Raw genomic sequence first — 20,254 nt, 5'->3', positions numbered from 1 at the left:
TCTGTGCCAGGAACAGCGGAGGTCAGGCCGGCAGACCCCACACCCGCTGTCTCAGTGACCCGCCAGCAGCTGCGGCGAGCTGGGCCGCATGCAGTAGGATGCCACGCACCGCCCTGTTTGTGCAGGGAGGCCACAGCCATGTAATTTCGGTTACCATGTGATGTTGTAATTGTTCTGCTTCGTTCAGTGGACCCCAAGAAATGTCCTGAAGGAAACCGAGCAGCATGCAGAAGGCCCAAGATTCAAAGGACGTGGCCTGCCTGTTCTGGGCAGCAGAGACAGCTGGTGTGGCCTGTGCAGCCCCCACAGCGGGATGGGGAAGCCTTGAGGGAACCCCCCCACCCCATCATAGCCCATCCCCACCCCCCATTCACCAAGCCTGAGCACAGGGAAGATGGCGTGGAATCAGGGCAAACAGAATGACAAACAAACACCCCCCCACAGGGGGACGGGAACTTGAGGGGTCCTGGCAAGGTAGAGACCAGCTGGTAAGCAGCACCCCCAGTGATGACCTTTCCTAGGGGTCAGCAGGTCTCAGCATGAACATCAGCTTTGTAGGCTCAAAGACCCCCTCTTCTTAGCACCCTAAGCCAGACCTTTTTCTTCTTTTTCTTGTATTTTTTTAAAGATTTATTTATTTATTTATACAAGAACTGGGGTACAGTCCAGATGCATGGGAGGGTGAGAGGACTCACCAGAGACAGAGTGGGAAACAGAACAGGCAGACTGACGAAATGCACTGCTGAGGGGAGCAGTGGGCGCGACAGGAGAGGTCTGCGCGCCATGTGGGACCCTTGCCGGCCGGCCAGGATCGAACCTGCGCTGCAGAGGCTGCGGGCTGCTTCGCAGCCCAGTGCTCAACCGCTGCGCCACCAGGGGAGGCCCTTCTTGTATGTTTTTACTGAGGGCACGCTGGCCCAGAGCTGTCCTCCCAGTTCACAGGGCCTGTCCACCTCGAACGTGTCCTCAGTTCATGTGCACATAATGGGCAAATGGGCGCCCGTGAGTGCACCCCAGCACCAGCACCTCCCGCCCCCACCTGAGCCCTAGCAGCTGCTTTGGTGTCCTCTGTGACGGCCGTCCTTCCTCCTCCTCTCCGGACTCTCTCTGGGCAGCGCCTGTAACTCAGCGGGAGTGCAGTGTCCTGGCTTCCTGCCTGCAGACACCGGCACCTTGGGGGGTGCTGGGTGTGCCCAGAGTGTAATCACTGTCTCTCGGGTGACTATTATCAATGGCTCAGCCCATCTTCTCGTGTGTTTTCCAAAACCTGACCTCACCAGGAAGCCTCTTCCCCCCCCCACCCCCCCAATCCCTCCCACCCCCTCATCCTGACCGGGCGTGTTGCTGGCTTACTGCCAACACTCCTGTGCTGGATGCTGCAGGTGCGGCCCGGCCCTCCCCTCCCCAGGTCAGGGCACTCCCCTGCCCCACCCAAGGGCAAACCTCCACTCAGTTGCTTGCCTCGGGCCTGGGTTTCAGAAACTTTTTCCTGGAGGGGGTCAGACTGATAAAGCTTTAGGGGTCCCTGCGGAGCTGCAATAAGCTTGGTTCTGTCTAAGCCTGATGTTCACGCCCCTGGTCAGTGCCCATGCTCTGTGCCAGGAGGCTGAGCTCCACAGGCACCTCCCTGGCACCAGGGTTTGAGCCCTGAGCTGGGAGGGCCAGACCGCTCCCTCGGGGCAGCTGCACGGCTGCACTGTCCACACAGGTGGCCTCTCTCCGGCCGCCGCCTCACCTTACGACTCCTGCGTAAGCGGGACATAGAGACCGGTGAACAGAGGAGCAAGGCTGTTAGGGGTGTGGCCTCCCCGGTCAAAAATCCTCTGACAACTTTTGACTCCCCCGCAATTTAACTGCAGTGACCCCTCGGTAGCCGCTGGGATTAGATTCAGGGGGCCAGACTGGGGGTGCTCAGGTTCCCGACTGCTGGATAGCAGGGGAGAAGGGAGTAGCTGGGGCTCTGTCTTCTGCGAGGGTGAGGACCCCAGCAGGGTGCTAAGGCAGGGAGGTGGGGGGTGCTCACTCTCAGACGAGTTCAGGGAGGGCCTGGGAGTTGACCTTCTGCACTAAAGGGAGCATTTTCTTTCTGGGCTTGTGAAAACCCATTGCCGGACCCCCGCGCGCCCTCTGGCTTAACAGTCCCGTCCTGACCACGGCTCCGCCTCCAGCCCCTCCGGCAGACACGCCTCACGCGGATAACAGCACAAAGCCCCACACAACCAGCGTTCATCTCATTGCATACTGGAGGTACAGAGCCAGCCCCCGGCTGCTTCCCAAAGGGGTACTTGTCACCCACAGGCAGCAGGAACACCGCCCCGGGGGTCCCCAAGACCAGCAGTGAGATACACCCTGTGGGGCGGCCCTGCTTGGGGCTTAGTGCGCCCTGACCAACTTCCCCGGCAGCTTAACTGCTGGTTCTTGCAGGCGTGTGCGTGTGCATGTGTGTGAGTGTATGTGTGAGTGTGGGTATGGGTGTTAGAACCAGGTTGAGAAAAAGGAGCAAACTTGATAATCCTTTGATTTCTTGGGTTGCTCAAAGGGAAGTGAAGTTTCCTCTTACCAGCAGGGCTGAGAGGCACCTCAAGGTCCCCCACGCCGCTGACCCCAGTGGGGTTTCCACAGCAGCTGATCAGGGAGCGTCCCGTCAGTGCCTCAGAGGCCAGCGCCTCCGTTCAGAGCTGCTTCGGGCTGAAAGGCCAGCCCAAGTGCACTACGTGTTCCGCAGTGCTGAGCAAGCTCGCCCCTGCTCATCGTCCCACACCCGCGTGCCTGGCGGAGTCGCGGTGTGTCTTACAGCAGCAGCTCAGGGTCCTCTGACCAGGCTGCCCGGGGCTGGCCTTTGGGACGTGCTCTGTCCCCTCAGCCAGGTCTGGGGGATGGTGAGGCTTGGGTTCCACAGCCGGTCCAACATTGCCCGCCTTGCACATGCCTAAGCAGTGCCCGCCCCTTCTCCCCAAACCTGGGCCCCCCGGGGAGTAGAGGGATGAGCAGCTACCCTAAGGGTGGCCGCTGAAATTGCGGACATCCTGTGGATGCTCATACAGCGACGGCGCCCCCAAGACGGGACCGAGGCGATGCTGCGGGTGGGGACACCAAGCGGGACACCAGGTGTCTCCAGGAGCGCGGCCTGAGCTTGGGTGGGGCAGGGCGATACCATCCGGCTCATTCGCATAAAAGACAAAAGGTGCAAAACTCATGGATGACGTGAGACTCGTGATGGTGAGAATCGCGGTGGTGGTGGTTCCTGGGAGGGTGGGCAGCTCAGGAGGCGCTGGCGACTCCCGCTCCTTACCCGAGCGCCGAGGGCCCGTGTGTGGATTTCGCACCATCCCCGGGCACCTGCCGTCTCGTGCGCGCCGTCCGACCCGAGCGCCAAGGCAACATTTTAAGAACAGGAGCCCCAAGGAGAGGTGCAGGAGGGAGGCTGTGGTGTTCATTCCCTGAGGCATGAACGTTGAGAGTGAGGGGCTGTCTGCCCTGGGGCCAGAGCTGCTCCCCGAGATAAGGCTGGTGGGACTGGCCCTGGGGTGGGAGTGGGCATGGGGTGCAGCCCCCCTACCCTGGCATCCTTCTCTGGTGATAGTTCCTCTGGGGGTTCTTTCCCCTTCTTTGCTTCCAACTGTGCAGAAGAGCTAAGCCCCAGAACACGAATGGCATTAAACATTAAAGAAAGATGAGCCGCTGTGTCAGCGTGGGGGCATGGGGGGGTGCTTTCTGCCAAGCCTGTCCTCTGCTCCCAGCGCACTGATGCCTGAGCTGGGCAGCTGGACTAGGGGACAGGCCTGGGCAGAGAGGGGCTGGCAGTGTGCAGAGGGGCCCACTCCAGGGCCATCCTCCCCAGGGAGGAGCAAGGTGTTTTCTCAGATGACTTTCTTGGGAAAGGCCCAGAAGGGAGGCACAGGTGACCCAGGCATGCGATACTTCCGGGACCAGATCCGGGGAGCAGGTTAAGCCACCGAGAGCAGGTGACCATTGCTTTGATTTATACAACACGAGTACCAGACCGTGCCCAGCTGCCAGCTCTGTGCCAGGGACACACCCCATCCTCTCCCCAGCGTGTCCCCACGGCAGCCCACCTGTGTCATGTAAATGTCACTTTGCCCTTGGCAGGTGTCATCCACAGCATGACAGAAACTTGGCCTTGGAAGGCGGGGGTGCTGGACTCCCTGAGCTCTCTCCCACACAGGCCTGGTCACCCGTGGGGTCTGTGCCCAGGGCCCGGCCTCCCACATGCCAGCACCCAGGTGCAAGGTCAGGTACTGGTGCCAAGACACAGATGGAATCTGGGCAAGAGAGACAGTGGGGCTGGCAATCTTTAGGGGCAGCAAGTAAGTAAATCCAACACCCTCACTCCTTGTTCTGGGACCTTCACACACGCATGAAGAACCCGCAGAAGCCGGGCTGTGGGGGCTGTGAAGCTGAGGGCTGCCACTCAGGAAAGGCCTTGTGGGACCCAGGAGGGCTGGCGATCTCTTGGGCCCTTGCAAAGCTGAAGCCATTGAGAAAGAAAGCATCCTGGGGCCTCCAGGATTTGTCAGGTAGTTCTGGGGCTAGGGTACAAGCTGAATCCCATAGACAGGGACAGACGTGGGCCACGCGCCCTGGCGAGGGCTAGCAGTTTCACACACAACTGACAGGGAGTATGACAGTCTGCAATTTCAACAGGCCAGATATGACAGGTGGATAAACCAGAGGTGGCCTGTCCATGCTCAGGAACATTGCTCAGCCTTATACAGGAAGAAAACCCAGCATCTACTCTGCCATGGCTGGACCCTGACAGCCTTGCGTTTTGTGCTAAGTGAATAAACCCACATAGAAGGACAAGTGATTCCCTTATATGAGGTCCGGGGGAGACAGAGCCATAGAGACAGAAACTAGGGAGCTGAAGCTGGAGGAATGGGGAGGGAGTGGGTAGGGACAGTTTTAGTTTGGGAAGAGAAGGTTCTCGAGGTGGATGGTGGTGATGGGCACACAGCAGACTTAACACCACTTAAACTTAAAAATGATTAACATGGTCAGTTTATGTTCTGTGTGTTTTACCACAATTAAAATGGTCTTTTTTAAAGATTTATTTATTTATTTGTTTGTTTGTTTGTTTATTTATTTGTACAAGCACTGGGTACAGTCAGAAGCGTGGGAGGGTGAGAGAATTCACCAGAGCCAGAGCAGGGAACAGAACAGGCAGACAGACAAAATACACTGCTGAGGGGAGCAGCGGGCGGCAGGAGAGGTCTGCGCGCCATGTGGGACCCTCGCCGGTGGCCGGGGATTGAACAGGTGCTGCAGAGGCTGCGGGCAGCTTCGCAGCCCAGCACTCAACCACTACGCCACCAGGGGAGGCCCTAAAAATATTTTTTAAAGATTAGATATTTCTGAGCAACAAATTAACTTCTTCAGAAAGTTATACTAACCTATTTTTTGGTTATTCATAAATATTCATCTACTCAGAATGTAGGTTTTTTAAAAACTGAAATATAATGCCATGTTACCCCCAAAAAATCCCATGTGCCCATCACAGCCCCACCCATTTTTGCCCTTCAAGACCCAGGGGAGATGGCACCAGTTCCCCGCTTAGCCCAGACTGCGCACGGCCCTACTCAGACTCACAGGTGGGGTGGGTTGCTCTTTACACGTTGCAAAGCGCTCTTCTCAGCGTGCGAAGGGCCTCCGTGTCCACAGGCCCCAGGCCCCAGGCCTGGCTGCACGGCGTGCGAGGGTTACATCAGCTCTGACCCACGTCATTACTCTCAAAACAGTTCGGGGTGAGAGCTGCTGATCCAGCGTTTCCATTGTATTAGAAACTGTAAGTCAACGAGAGTGACACAGTATCCCGAGGATGTGCGTAGCTGGGGGGCAAAGGCCACACTGGTTTTTGGTTTTTGGTTTTAATCAAAGTGTATTGATTGGTCATTCATTTACAAAACAGTCTAATTTCAGGAGTACAGCTTCCCGCGCTCACCTGCCCCTACAGGCCAGCCACACCTCCAGTTGCCACAGTTTCCACAGTCTAAGTTACTCTTGTTGTTTTGCCACTCTTGTTGTTTCTGTTCCACAGATGAGTGAAACCCTCCAGCCATTGGCTTCCACTTTCTGATATATTTCACTTAGCATCTTAACCACAGCTTCAGCCCATACTGTCACAAAAGGCAAGATTTCATCTTTTTTAATAGCTGAGTAGTATTTCACTGGAGATAGATATATATGTGTATGTATGTATATATATATTCACTCTACAGTTTTTTTTTTTAATTTTTTTAATAGAGGCATGTTTTATTTATTTATTTATTTGTTTGTTTGTTTGTTTGTTTTGTTTATACATGCACTGGGTACAGTCAGAAGCGCAGGAGGGTGAGAGAATTCACCAGAGCCAGAGCGGGGAGCAGAACAGGCAGACTGACGAAGTACACTGCTGAGGGGAGCAGCGGGTGGCAGGAGAGGTCTGCGCGCCATGTGGGACCCTCCTCCGGTGGCCGGGGAGCAGCTGGGGATCGAACCGGTGCCGCAGAGGCCACGGGCAGCTTCACAAGCCAGCGCTCAACCACTGCGTCACTGGGGAGGTCCAGTTTCTTTTTTTTTTTTGAGATTCATTTATCTTTATACAAGAGCTGGGGTACAGGCCAGAGGTGCGGGTGGGTGAGAGGACTCACCAGAGACAGAGCAGGGAGCAGAACAGGCAGATGACCGAAATACACTGCTGAGGGGAGCAGCGGGTGAGATAGGAGAGGTCTGCCACGCCATGTGGGAATGTCCCTGGCCTTCAGGAATCGAACCCACGCTACAGAGGCTGCGGACAGCTTCACAGCACTGCACTCAACGTGCTGCGCCACGGGGAGGCCCTATTCTACAGTTTCTTTACCCACTCATCTGTCTGGGGCTCTTAGGCTGGCTCCATGCCTTGGCTGTTGTGAATAATGCAGCCACAAACACCACAGTGCACAGATCTGTCTGTATTAGTGTTTTCATGTTCTTCAGATAGAAACCTAGGGGTCCTACTGCTGGATCATATAGTATGTGCAGCTTTTGCTTTTTAATGACTCGCCATACATTTCCCACAAGGAATGCACCAATTTATAGTCCCACCAACAGTGGAAGCGTTTCTTTTTCTCTATACCCTCATCGACACTTGCTGTTTCAGGCCTTTTTGTTATGGGTTCTTCTCACTAGTGTGAGGTAAGACCTCATTGTGGTTTTGATTGGTATTTTCCTGATAATAAGTGATGTTGAACATTTTGCCATGTACCTGTAAGCCATCTATGTCTTTGGAGAAGTGTCTGTTTAGGTCTTTTGCCCAATTTTTAATTGGGGTGATTGGGATTTTTTGGTTACCATTGAATTGTATGAGTTCTTTAAATAATTTAACCATTAACCCTTTGCTGGACATATGATGTGCAAATATTTTCTCCCAGTAACTAGGTTATCCTTTTGTTTCTGTGGTGGTTTCTTTCTCTGTCCAAAAGCTTTTTAGTTTGATTTAGTTTCATTTGTTTATATGAGTAGGGCTTATTGCTGAACTCTCAATTCTAGTCCATTGGCCTATGTACATTTTTATTCCAACACCATACCTTTTTGAGTACTATCACTTTGTCATATAGTTTGAAGTGAACTACTATGCCATTTCATGTAAGGAACTTGAACACCAATGGATTTTGGTATACTTGGGGGCCCTAGAACTAATGTCTCACATATATACAAGAGTTAACTGTATATTTCTGTGAATTTTGACAAACACAAAAATTGTCAAAGTTACAGTTACATTAGCCCTCAAAAATTCCCTCAGGCCCCTTTGTAATCAACTTCTTCCCCCATCCTGAGCCCCTAGCAACCTATGATTTTTCTGTCCCTTATAAGCATTCAATAAAGAGAATTTTTTATATGCTCTCTATATGTTCTTTTTCCAGAAGCCTTTGGATATGGCTTCTTTCACTTAACAAAATGCGTTTGAGATTCACTGACCTGTTGCATAAATAATTCATTCTTTCCTCTTTATCAGTGAGTATAGTATTCCAATGTGTGGATGCTCCATTTATTAATTCACTAATTGAAGACAGTTGGGTTGTTCCAGATTGGACAATTATGCATAAAGTTAAAATAAAAAAACTGCATCTGATCTTTTTGTGAACATGTTTTCATTTCTTCTATGAGTGGCATTGCTGGGTTATATGGCAAATGTAAGTTTAGCTTCTTAAGAAACAAACTGTTTTCCAAACTGATTGTAGCATTTTGCATTCCAACCATCAGTATATGTGAGCTCCTGTTGTTCCACATCCTCCTCAGCAGTTAGTATTGTCAGTCTTTAAAAACCCGTAATTCTTCTAATCGATGGATCATGGCAGCTCGTAGCCTCCATGTGCACATCCCTAATGATTAATGATTAATGGTTAATAATGCTGAGCTTCTTTTCATGTGCTTCTTTGTCAGCACATCTTTTCATGTGTCTTCTTTGGTGAAGTTTCTTTAATCTTCTATCCCTTTTTTTCAAACACAATTATGTGTTCTCTTGTTGTTCAGTGTTGACAGATGTTTATATGTTGTGGATACAAGTCCTTTACCATGTAGGAGTTTAAAAGTACTTTCTTAGTGAAAATCAGAATCAACAAAAAACTATGAAACAGAGACACTTTTGGGGGGGTGGGGGGCGGGAGGGGAGGGATTGGGATCAGAAAGGGGGGTTGCAACTGTATGGGGAATATAAAAATAAAATTTATTATTAAAAAAATAATAATAATAAATAAAAGTACTTTCTTCCTGTCACTTGCATTTTTTTTTTTTCATAAGTGACTTTTGAAAAGCTTAAGTTTGACATTTGGATGAAATCACATTGGTCCATTTGTCTTTGGTGAACCTTGCTTGCTGGACACGTTGTGGAGCAGAGGTCTGCTGCAGAAGCTCTGGCGATATTTATGGAGCAGAGAATGCTTGCCAGGCACTGTGCCAGGCCGGGGGCACGATGAAAAATAAGACTCAGTACTGCCCGTGCCTTGCACAGGGAACAGGAAGTGGAAAGAAGTAACTACGGATGCCGTGATCCTACAGTGTTGGAATATGTAAGGGGCACCAGTGTCCTGTGCCGAGTAACTGTTGATTGGGCCAACCTTGTAGCCTGGCCAAGGAGAATGGGGCGTGGAGCCTTTCCAGGAGACGCAGCATGTAGAAAGAGAAGACTGGGTCCCCAAAGGGGTCGGTGAGCAGGTGAGGTATTTGGAAGGGGCCCCAGGAGTTTTCCAAAACTTAAAGCTCATGCAGTGAGGCAGTGACGTCTTCCTACCGTGAAACAAGCTTAACAATGGTAGTGACTGTGGTCGGTTGCTGGAAGGTGGGAATGTAGCCTTCCCAGAAAGGTGGCCCCTTCCCATGTTGCTCTGGGGGTTGTTACCTTTCTGCTCAAAGCACAAGAGAAAATTCAGGTACCCCAGGTCCCCTTTGATTATGGCCCTGCACTCCCAGAGTTGCACTGTTGATGAGAAGGGGCACCCCTGGGTCTAAAGCTCCAGACTGTCTGTCCAAGGACGTAGCCAGCACATGTGCTCCTGCATGGAGGTCCTTGTCACTTTTTTCCATTTTTAATTGAAGTAACACTGTTTTATAATGTTCTGTGGGTTCAGGCACACGGTCGCTTCAGTCAGCATCACCAGAATTCTGGTTTCCACCCAGCACCGCACATGGACCCCTTTTATCCAGCATGCCCGCCCCACTTCCCGCTCCCCCTCCATGGCCACATAGGAACGACCCCTCAGTGTGCGTTTTCTCCGGCTCACATCTCACTGAGCAGCTTCGCCCATGGGCTGGCCAGGTCGCCACAAGGGGCAGGCGCTCACCTGCCTTTACAGCCGAGTCTACTCCACTCCATGTTTGTGGCGAGCCTTCTTCGTAGTCATTGTCGTTTGGGTCACTTCCGGCCCCTGGCTGCTGTGGCTAACGCTGCGATGACCACAGGAGTGCAGAGAGCTCCTTGGGTTAGTGTCGTCGCTTTCTTCCTATAAATACCCAGAAGTGGGGTGGCTGGGGCCTGTGGGGTTTCTATTATTAGTATTTTATCTGCCGCTTTCCTTCCTCCCTCCTTCCTCCTCTGTGGAGACTCTACCACCAGTCACTGGGGCAGGTCGCCCTGCCCAGGGCTCACAAGGCCTTGCTCCCCCCTTGAGTGCGGAGCTGGGGCTTCAGAGCAGCACAGAGGAACCAGTGCTGGCAGCAGAGGCACAGCCGGACGCCTCCCAGGTCCCAGGACCCGCTGGCCCTGTGCACCCTGTCCTGTCCAGTCTCAGTGGCACCTCACACCCCGAGGCCTGGCGGGCGGTGTCAGGTGACGTGTTGAGTCAACAGCCCTGCAGGAGAGCCCTGGCCGGTGTCCCGAGCGGCCAGCTGCAACCGGCCCCCAAAAGGGAATGCCTGCCTCGCTGGCTGGCCACCAGCGCCTGGTCCGGGGGAAGGGGGTTGTCTCAGCAGGAAGGGGGCACCTGGGCGCATCACAGGTGTCTCCCAGGACCCTGCCTCTCCACCCCCGTTCTGCCGACTGTGGCTTCCCAGGTAGAGCTTTGGAAGCAGCTCTGGGGCCGCCTCTTCCAACCTGGCGGGAGAGCCTGTTCCTGGTGTGCAGGAGGCTGGACCTGACCCGGCACACTTGGGGAGGGGACAGTGTCCCAGAGCTGCTCAATCACCCCTGCGCTTTCTCCATGTTAGGTCCGGAGCGTGGAGGTGGGGATCTGGGGCCCAGGGGGTCTGGGGCCCCTCCAGGGTGAGACTAAACCGCCCAGTAGTGGGTCCACAGCTGGAGGGGCCGCATGTCACGAGCAGCTGCCCCAGTCTGGGGAGGGAGGGGGCTCTCACAGGGGCTGAGCAGGACCAGAGGGCCGGCAAACTGTAGGCACAGGGTCAGACTCGGGGAGCAGCTCCGGAACTTTGGGGTACAGGGAGCTAGCCAGGCCTGGCCACCGCCGTCCCTTCACTCCAGTGCCCGAGTGGCTTCCCACCGCATCTTCAGGCCCCCCTTTCTCCTGAGATTTCTTTTTACTTCCCCCCCACCCCCAGATTTCTGAGTTGGGGGTTCAGACCGCGGTATGGACACAGCCATGTTAGTTCCTAAAACAGTGGGGGCTGGGCCCTGTAGGAAAAAGGATGGGGAAATGTTTTCAGACCCTTGGAACTCGCATTCCATACCCCTGCCCGCTGGGAGCGGAGCCGCCTGAGGGCCCTGCAGAGACAGAGAAGAAATGAATAAAGTTGCTGCCTTTTTTGATTCCACCAGATTGCCAGCGGGGCCTGGGACCCAAGACATTCCAGAATCACATCCCTCCGGTGTCTGGGAGGCTCCCCAGTGCCTGGGGTAGATGACCAGGGGTTGCCGGAGGGGCAGGAGGGCCGTGGTGAGCTCTGTCCTGGACATGGTGGCTGGGGCTGCAGGGGTTCCCTGGTCAGCGCGGGTGGAGGCCCAGCTGCTGGGGACTCGGCGAGAGACGTGCTTTCAGGCCCCGGGCCTTGGCCCTCCCCTGGCTCCGTCTCAGCAGGCTGGCTCCAGGTTGGCCCTCAAGCCCACCTGCCTTTTGCCATCACAGTGATGGGGGCTGGGGGACTCGAAGGGGGCTTTGCTGAAACTGATTGCCTGAACTGCACCCTCTTGTAAAGGGGCACCTGGGAGAGGTCAAGGTCAGAGACTCGTCTGAACTGGTACCGACTTCTAGTCCTGACCCAGATCACATCTGGGCAGGCGGGCACCGGGGAGCTCCTACCCTGAAATATCCTGGCCCCACCTGAGGCTGGTGCCACCAAGCCCTCTCCCTGCCCCCTGGGCATCTCCGCAGGCATGCAGCCCCGGGGCCTCCTACTGAGCTGTGTCCTCCCCTGTGTCCCCTCGGGAAATGATAGTCCCCATGCTGACTCAGGACGGAAGCTAGAGCCGCCCTTCCCTGCTCCCCCCAAATCTAGTGTCCTAATCATAGTCTCACACCCCCCTTTGCCCTGTGCAGCCTGGGAGTGGCTGGCTGGGGAAGGTGTGTGGGCCACAGAAGGCACCCCAGGGCCCCACCTCCCGACTGACCCCAGGCACCTGCTGTCCTCCAGTGTCCTCTCACCTATCCACAGTCTCCTGCCCCCGCCACATGTTCAGCGTCTGGAGCCCCTCCTGGCACGCTGGAGCCCAGACCCGCGTCTCCACTGAGGCTGCTTCTGACCCAGCTGCTGCCGGTGGGCCCGAGCCCTTGGCTTTCAGGGCCTGTGTTCCCTCCACTGTAAGATGAGGCCACAGGGTGTTTGTCCACTGAGGCTGCTTATGCCCCTTCTCCCCTGCTGGCATTCCCTTGGGATCGGAGAGGGGCCGCATCCGGCCACCTTCTCTCTAGCACCAGATGACTTGGGCTGCCCTGGGGAGGCCCACAGGGCTGCTCACCAGGGGCTTGGCACAGTCACCCCCCTTCATTGAGGAATCCTTTGCAAATTGCTTTCCAGAAACTTTTTTTTTTTTTAAGATTTATTTATACATACAAGAGCTGGGGTGCAGGCCAGAGGCCGTGTGGGCCGCCTCCCTGGCGGGGGATTGAACTCATGCTGCAGGGGCTGCGGATAACTTCTTAGTGCTGCGTCTTAACCCCTTGCACCACCAGGGAGTCCCCGGAAACTATTTTATATGAGAAACGAATTGTTCTAGAATATTCCTCCTACAAAGTGACTGGGGGTCACTTTCTGAGGCCTGCCTTTGAGCTTCAACATGAAAAGCATGAGAGTCCTCATCTTTTGCTCCGTGATGTATCTAGGGTTACATTTGGGGCAAAGCAGAGTCCCAGCCTGCAGATGAGCTGGAGGAGGGAGCAGCCCCCCTAAGAGCTCGCAGATCACAGAGGTGGGGAGCACACTTGGGACTGAGGGATGGAGCAGGATTCCCACCTCCTCCCGACCTCCTTCCCCAGTGTCCCTGCAGATACCCGTGCAACTGGGGGCAGAATCGGCCCCACAAACTGCTCTCTTGCTGGCTTCTTGCCAGAAGAATGAGAAACTTAGAAAATGACCTAGAAGAAGTCTGTTTGAATAGAATTTCACCCAACCTCATCTCCACGGCGCTTGGATTCCAAGAGCATCCAGTGTTCTCCAACATATTTTGAATAGTTTTCTATTGTGAAACATTATAGAGCTTACTCCTTGAACCTGTGAATAATTCTGGCCAGGGCACCTGGCTGGACAGCACTCAGTGGAGTGAGCAAGGCGGGCGGAGTGAGGCCGCTGTGGGTAAAGGTATCGGGCCCATCCTGAGACAGGAGACTAGAGCTCTTACCCAAGGGAGGGGCCCCAGGCAGGGCGAGCAGATTCTGGAACCATTGGAGCAAGGCCTCCAAGCAGCCAGCTGAGCGGGAGCAGGACCTGGGAGGCTCGGCCAGCAGGACAGCTCATGCCCAGGCGGTGGCCGGTTCAAGAGCGCTGCCCTGGGCATGGCAGCAGGAGTGGGGGGAGGGGGGAGTGATGGTGGGGGGAGCTCGGAACCCAGAAAGAAGCTGCTCTAAGAAGGGAGCTGTAAGAAAGAGCCTGGGGCCCCTGGGTGGCTTGGCCACAGAATGAGAACTAGAATTACTTTAGAATTTTCTTATCTGCAAAATGAGGAGTTGCAGTCAAATGACTGGTTCAAAACTCGTCTGGCTGCAGGGTCACAGGGAACTCTGGAGAGCCTAGATTCCCAGGGTGCTCCTCAGATCCACGCCGCAGAATCTTTAGGCTCTGGGACAAGGTATTTGCCAATCTCCTGGGGGTGTCCTATGGCCAGCCAGGCTGAGAACTGGAAGCTGAAGCACCTCAGATGCTCCCCCAGGTGTCAGGTTCACTTGGGGGGGGGGGTGCCGTGAGCAAAGCCTTCCCCTGGGAAAGTCATCAGAAGCTCAATGGAGAAAGTAAGGGGCTCTTCGGGGTATCCCTGCCAGAGCCCCACAGCAGACACCGCCAGGCAGGACAAGCCCAGAGCCCACAAATGCCGAGCGCGGGGGCCAGGCCCTCCGCATGCGCGCAGGAGGACCGTGTTTGCCGGTGTTTGCGTCTGCGCTGGTGGGAGCCTGCCCACTGAGGCCACGGAGCCTGCATTGTCCTCCACGTGGCGCTCAAGCCACGGAATCCCAGCGGCCACAGGACACGATGGGCCCTTAAAATCAAGAGGGGCGTGGCGACCACCATTAAGGCCACACCCGGGTCCAGCCTGAGCTGTGCGTCACTGGGTCTGGGATTTGACAATGTTGTCTGACGGTGCAGCCTCCTCTTTCTTCAGACATGCTGGCTCTGCCTCTGCCCGGCTATTTCCCTGGCGCCTCTAGGCGCTTCTGGGAGAGAGGTGAGGCGACTCCCTCCCTCCCAGAGTTCCCATGCAGGTCATCGGTCAGCGCCATGCCGGGGCCCTGGGGCCCGCATCCTGGCTGTCACTTGCCCCTCAGATCTCACTCCAGTGAGCACCGAGAGGGCAACTTGTGGGCAGACGAAGGGCTGAGCCTCGGGGTCCTCCCAGACTCACCCACAAGACACAGGTGCCGATCAGCTGCCTGGGGCCTCAACCTGTCACCCCCACCTTCCACAGGTGCTCCCACTGCCCACCCCCTGCTGCAGTGCTCCTGAGCCCGTGAGGGTCAGGCCCCGGGGACACCGATCCGGTGGAAGGCAAACAATACAGGGGGTGAGGGACAGCGTGGGGAAGCGGGGTGCCGGGCCAGAGGGAGAGCCAAGGATCAAAGGGTTAAAAACAGAAGCATTGTTTACTCCGGAGAAGAATTTTGAGACCCAACAAGGGCCGCCCATCTGTGTTCACCCACGGGAGGCGCTCACTCCACTGGGCTTCTGGCTACCTGGGGGCCCAGGAGTGGGACCAGCAGGCCCCGCCCCTGCAGAGCAGTTACTTGTGTTTCAAAGCGCAGACCATCGTCCAGGGTCTGCACGAATTTGCTCTTCCCACTTGTGCCTGCTGGGATCATCAGCAAGGATGTTTTGAGATCAGAAACAAATGGATTCTTCTTTGCAGTCAGTAGGCACGAAAACAGGGGCCGTTCCCGGGGCGGGGGGGTGGGGAGGGGTGTGCGGTGCTTAGATGGCTGGTCTACCTGGCATGCCCACGTTCCCAAGGCCTGGGAGGACCAGCCCAGGGCCCAGGGCCAGTCAGGGATCCCTCGGGCCTCTGCCTCCGGGTCCGGTCCTTCCCACCCGCCCTGCTGGCAGCTGGGGTGTTCAGGCGGCACCCCAGCTTCTTGTCCTGCTGTCCAGAGCCAGCACACCCCTTGGGCCCCCCTGTGAAGGCACCAGCTTGCGGCTCCCGGGTGTCTGGAGCCCCTTGCCTGGTGTCTCATGTGGCTGCCAGGAGCCTGCTGTGCACTCGGGAGCCCATTCTCTCATCCTGGCTGCCTCCCTGGAGAATTCCAGGCCTTGCTCCCTGTCCGGGGCTCAACAAAGTCCCTCAGAAGCAGAAGGAGGGGGAGGGCCTGTCTGTCCTGGGGTGGCGACAGCCTGGTCCTATCCGGGCAGGCCCATTGAAAGTACCTTCCTGGGGCCAGATCCATTTTCCAGAGGCCAGGCCCAGCCCCTTCCTGGTGCCTGGGGGGCCCCTCTTCTCTCAGCTCTTGTTTGGTGTTACTGTTACCGATCGCCGGCCTCAGTGTCCCTCAGCCAATGAAAGGAAACCGAGTTTGAGGAAAAGGAAAGTGGTTTAATTTGGCGACAAAGGAGGAGGGCGCAGACTCACGTCCAAAGACCCGTCCTGCTCCTGGGCCGTGGGTGGGGTATTTACACGAGGGGGAGATGGGCAGGGACAAGTGGGTGCCAGCTCCACACGGACATGGATGAGTGCCAGCTGGTTTTCATCAAGGGGAGGGGGCGGGGAAGGGTCTTCACAGAGATGGATGGTGTCAGCTCGTCCCTCCCAAGGGAAGGGGAAGGGTCAGCGCAGAGACGGTGATCCCAGCTGGTTCTTCTCCCCAAGGGGAGGGGAAGCTGCAGCAAACGGGAAAGACAAGCTATGAATCCTGTTAATGCCAGATAAGGGGGAATTGCAGGAACTGGGGAAAGACAAACTGGTTAACTGTATCATAATCGCATTTGGCTCAATGCTTAATGTACCCTGTGCTGAGTTGGGGGTTTTGCCTCGTTTTCCCCAGTGAGACTGAAAGGCAGGGCCTGTTGGCTTACTGCAGCACGCTCCCTCCCCGGTGTCTGCAGCCGCTCGGCCCCCCCGCAGCCGTGGCCCCACAACTGGTTTCCCTGAAAGATCTGAGACGGGCCGTTTACCCCACCCCTGAAGAAATCAGTCCGTCTTTTTAAAAGTAATAGGGGCTTGTGTCAGCATCGCCCCGCTTGCTAATTATGAATCGTGACACCAGTATTCAAAAAAAGAAAAGTCGAGAGACACTTCATTCTTCTGTGCCCCACTTTCCTAAGAACTCCCCCCACTCCCAAAGATAGCGTCAGAGTGAGTTCTCTTTCTGGCTGACACGCAGGAGAAACCCCTTGGGGGATCCCACCCTCACCTACCCATGGCACCCGTCCAGGGAGGCCCAGGCTCCTTCCTGCACCCCATGGTGCCTCTTGTTCTCCTCGTCAAGTTCCCAGGGGTTTCCAAGCCTCCTCCCTTTTCCCCATGAAACCCCGCGTTCTGGAAGAATAATTCTTGTGTCTCAAATGTGATTCGAAGTCTCTGAGTTCTTTCTCTTCATGATTTCCCGGCCAACTCATGGGATTTGGGGGTTGGAGCCAAGACTCTGGGTTCAGGAGTGACCCCACCAGACCGCGGACAAGTCCCCTCCCCTGCTCACCCGTGTCTTCGTCTGTAAAATGGGCTGGCGCATGGCCCCGGGGGGCGGGCGGGACGGGAGCACACGAGCACTGTGTACAAAGGAGGCTGAAGATGCTGCCCCTGACGGCTGTTTCAGGTGTCGGTGAGAAGAGGGGGTGTGGTTTGGTCCTGGGGAGGCTCTTTACCTGTACCCCTATAGCACACACATATTCCTAATCCACAAGTCATTTATTACCTGCCCCCCATAGTCTAGAGCCTCGCTTTCCCCCATCCACACCCACCTGCTCCGGGCCAGGAGCAGGGAGAAGACAGGTCCTGCCTCCGCGGGCCTCCTGGGTAGCCGGGGAGACACCTCCCCAGAGCCGGCGAGGCTGTGGGGTCAGGGCAGGAGGGGGAGCAAGAGTTACCTCGTTCATCAGCTTCTTGGTTCAAAAGCAGATCAGTGGCTGAAAAAAGAACTGTTTTCTGAATTGACGAGGTTCATGTGATACAAAATTTGACAAGATAGAAAAGGGTTTACAATGAGAGGCTCCTGATCACGGTTCCCGGCCAGTGTTTCCAGGTCCTTCTAGAGGTGGTCCCGGCACAGCAGGCAGGCAGAGCGGGGGTGTGCGCCCCCACCGCCTACGCGCCCCCGTCTGGGGCGACAGGACACCGTCCTGTGCAGATGGCTCTGTGCGTTGCTTCTTCCCTTCCCACTCCCCTGGGACACGAGGGGGGTGTGGGCTTCTGTGCCGAGAGCAACCCGTGGCGAGCGCGTGGCGGCCATCGTCAGTCACTGGGTTCGCCTCTCCCTGGCACGGGCGTCTGTCTCCATCTCGGCTCTGGAGAGCCCGAGGTGACAACGGCCCCACGAGCTCTCCCTACCCTGGAGCAGAGCAGCTGGGCCGGGAGCTCCGGCACGTGTGGCTTAGACCAGAGCTGTCAGGACGCCCACGCGGAGGTCTCCGTAGCTGCTCCTGGGCCTGAAAACCTCTGTGGGGCGGGGTTTGAGCCCCAAATCTGAGCTGGGCCTGAGTGTGAAGTCATGGGCGAGAAGGGGGGCCTGGCTCAGGCTGTGCCCTGCCTGGGGATGGATGAAAGGGCTTTGTCCTGTGACTGAGGGATGCTAGGGATCCTGGGGGCCACGTCCCCCGACCTGAAGAATGGGGCCTCCCAGCGGCTGTGCCCCAGGATCTCCCACAGGTTAGGATGTGGCTGGAGGCACAGGCTTGTGCGTCTAAAACGCCCCATCCCTCAGCTCTGTCCCGCCCCTGCTGGGCCCCCACACTAGCACACAGGAAGGGCCTGTGTCCAGGGGCCAGGCCCAGACTTGGGACCATAAATCCTCCTGCTGGCCTGAGTCCCCGGGGACTGGGCTGCCCAGGCGCTGTGAAGAACCAGACTGGCGCCCTTGAAAGACAAACCAGCCCTCTGGGGGCGCGAGGCCCTTGCCAGAGGTGCCCGCTCCACAAACAAAGCCACTCCGTGGCCTCCTCCCCAGGCCCCCAGCAGAGCCCTCTGAGTGGCCCAAACATGCCTCCTCTGAGCCTTGGTGGGGTGACCCCATTCTTCACCGTCCTGGGGCGTCACTGGGGAGTGTCGGGGCCAGGATGCCCCGACACTGGCCTGGACAAGGGCCCAGACCTGGGCCAGAGGCCGGGCCCCTTCTTCTGGGCAGTTCTCATTTGGCTTTAAGGGGCAAGGGGTGCCCTGGGAAACGACACCCCTCTGCTTGTGGGTGACTTCCAAAGCTCCCGCCCAGGAGACGGGTGCCCCTACCCACTCTCCAGTAAGGGGAGCGAGAGGAGACTCAAGCTGAGCTGGGGCCCCTTCCCTGCCCCCTTCTCTCCTCGCCTGTTGGGTGTGGGCAGCGCCTCCTCTCGAGGGCCCGGGCCGGTGCTGGGTGCTGTGGGGACCCACGGGCATGGGTGGGAACGCGGCCCAAAGGCAGATGCTGGATCCGTGCGGGAGATTTTGTACTTGGTTTCAGCGTTAAGCCGCGTGGTTGGCTGCTAACGTGGTGGCTCTCCGAGTTCAGGAGGCGGCCTGGGACCCTGGGGCCAGGAGAAGGGAGGCCGGACTCACTGGCCTGGGGACGGAGGCGGCTCTGGGTGTGGGAATGGAGGACAGAAGGGGGAGCCCCCTGTGCAGACCTGAGGGGGAGGGGTCTAGCCTTGGCCCTGGACCCCCAGCATTTAGGCCAAGCGGGCAGCCCCTAGATCATATCTACTCTCGTCTTGCCTTTTACTTGCAGAATGTAAAATTTTTAAATAATAAACTTAAAATATGAACTGTGTTCAGCACCTGTAAAGCAGCAGGTCTCAGGCCAAATCCAGATTTTGCTCCTCTTGGAAAACAAGTGGGTATTGGCAGCCCCGCCGCGTCCGTCTCCCAGAGCCGCCCTGAGGAGGGCTGGAAAATCACAAAGCTGCTCCTCTTGGCTCAGGCCTGGAGTGGGGGGCGGGGCGCCAGCAGGGCATGCCTCCGAGGCTGATGGCTCCTTGCTGACTCGTAAGCCCCCCAGTTGCTTACCAACATTTGCAGACCCTGTGTCCTAACTAGGTCACATCCACAGGGACTTCAGGGGGAGGGACTCAGGACTTCTACATGTCTCTTTGGGGGACACCATTTAACCCATAGGCCATCCTGTGGCATTGTCAGCTGTGGGTGATGACCACCTGCCTGAGACTGGCCCCCGGAGGCACAGACGCCCTTGAGGTGGACAATGTCTTACTCCTGGCAGATCAGTCCGGCTAACTCTTCCCTTTGCCAGCCGCAGCCCTTCCTGAAGTCTCCTGGGCCTTCACCTCCCACTGAATGGGCAAGGCTACAGCTCACAGCGTTAATAGTGTCACTCACTTGGGGCACCGTCTGGGGCTTGTGGACGTGGGGATCCCTCTTCTGTGACCCGGCGCGTGCCTCGCTGGACACAATGGACTTTGCTGCGTCCAACTCCAGCTGACATGCTGGATAATGGAAACCTCATGTGCTCGGGGGGGAAGGTCAAGCCTCATTTGACATCCAGCCTGTGCGTGGCTGACAACCCTCTGCCCAGACAGCTCCCAGGCTGTGCCCCTCACTGCACGGGGAACTGCTGGCCACACACGTGGGGTGACAAGGGGATTTCTGGACACAGCTGACTCAGGGATGTAGAAGCAGGTTTATAATAGCTTGTCCCCAACCCTCAAAATTTAATCATTCAGGCTTTTGCCACTTGAGAACTTTGGCCCTTGGGCACAGAAGAACCTTTCTCTCCTCCCTCCATCTGGGCCAGACTCCTAACCCTAACACTGTCCTGTTCATTCCCCCACAGGCCTCTCTTCCTCCCCATCGACACCCACCCAAGTGGTCAAACAGCACACGTTTCCTCTTGAATCCTACAAGCACGAGCCAGAGCGGCTGGAAAATCGCATCTACGCCTCCTCTTCCCCTCCAGACACAGGCCAGAGGTTCTGCCTGTCCGCCTTCCAGAGTCCGACTAGGCCTCCGTCAGCATCCCCCGCGCACTATGCAGCCCCCCAAACAGTGAGTCTGGGC

General features: G+C 56.4%; 1 protein-coding gene across 7 annotated transcripts in view; it reads left to right on the top strand.

The window, feature by feature from the left end:
* Positions 1–20,254, top strand: part of PRKAG2 (protein kinase AMP-activated non-catalytic subunit gamma 2) — a 158,582-nt gene that overhangs the window by 78,290 nt on the left and 60,038 nt on the right. For 5 of the 7 annotated variants that reach the window (XM_037516035.2, XM_054692773.1, XM_054692776.1 and 2 more), the window contains one exon: positions 20,031–20,242. In XM_037516035.2, the coding sequence (XP_037371932.2) occupies positions 20,031–20,242 (212 nt within the window). Of the gene's footprint in view, positions 1–20,030; positions 20,243–20,254 lie in introns of those variants that run through there. The other 2 variants (XM_037516044.2, XM_054692777.1) reach the window with 2 other exon arrangements.

Source organism: Talpa occidentalis, unplaced genomic scaffold (genome assembly GCF_014898055.3).
Source record: "Talpa occidentalis isolate TD23 unplaced genomic scaffold, MPIMG_talOcc4v2.1, whole genome shotgun sequence".
In the NCBI taxonomy this organism is placed as follows: domain Eukaryota; kingdom Metazoa; phylum Chordata; class Mammalia; order Eulipotyphla; family Talpidae; genus Talpa; species Talpa occidentalis.
The sequence above is the reverse complement of the archived record's forward strand: the minus strand, read 5'-3'. Positions and strand labels throughout refer to the sequence as shown.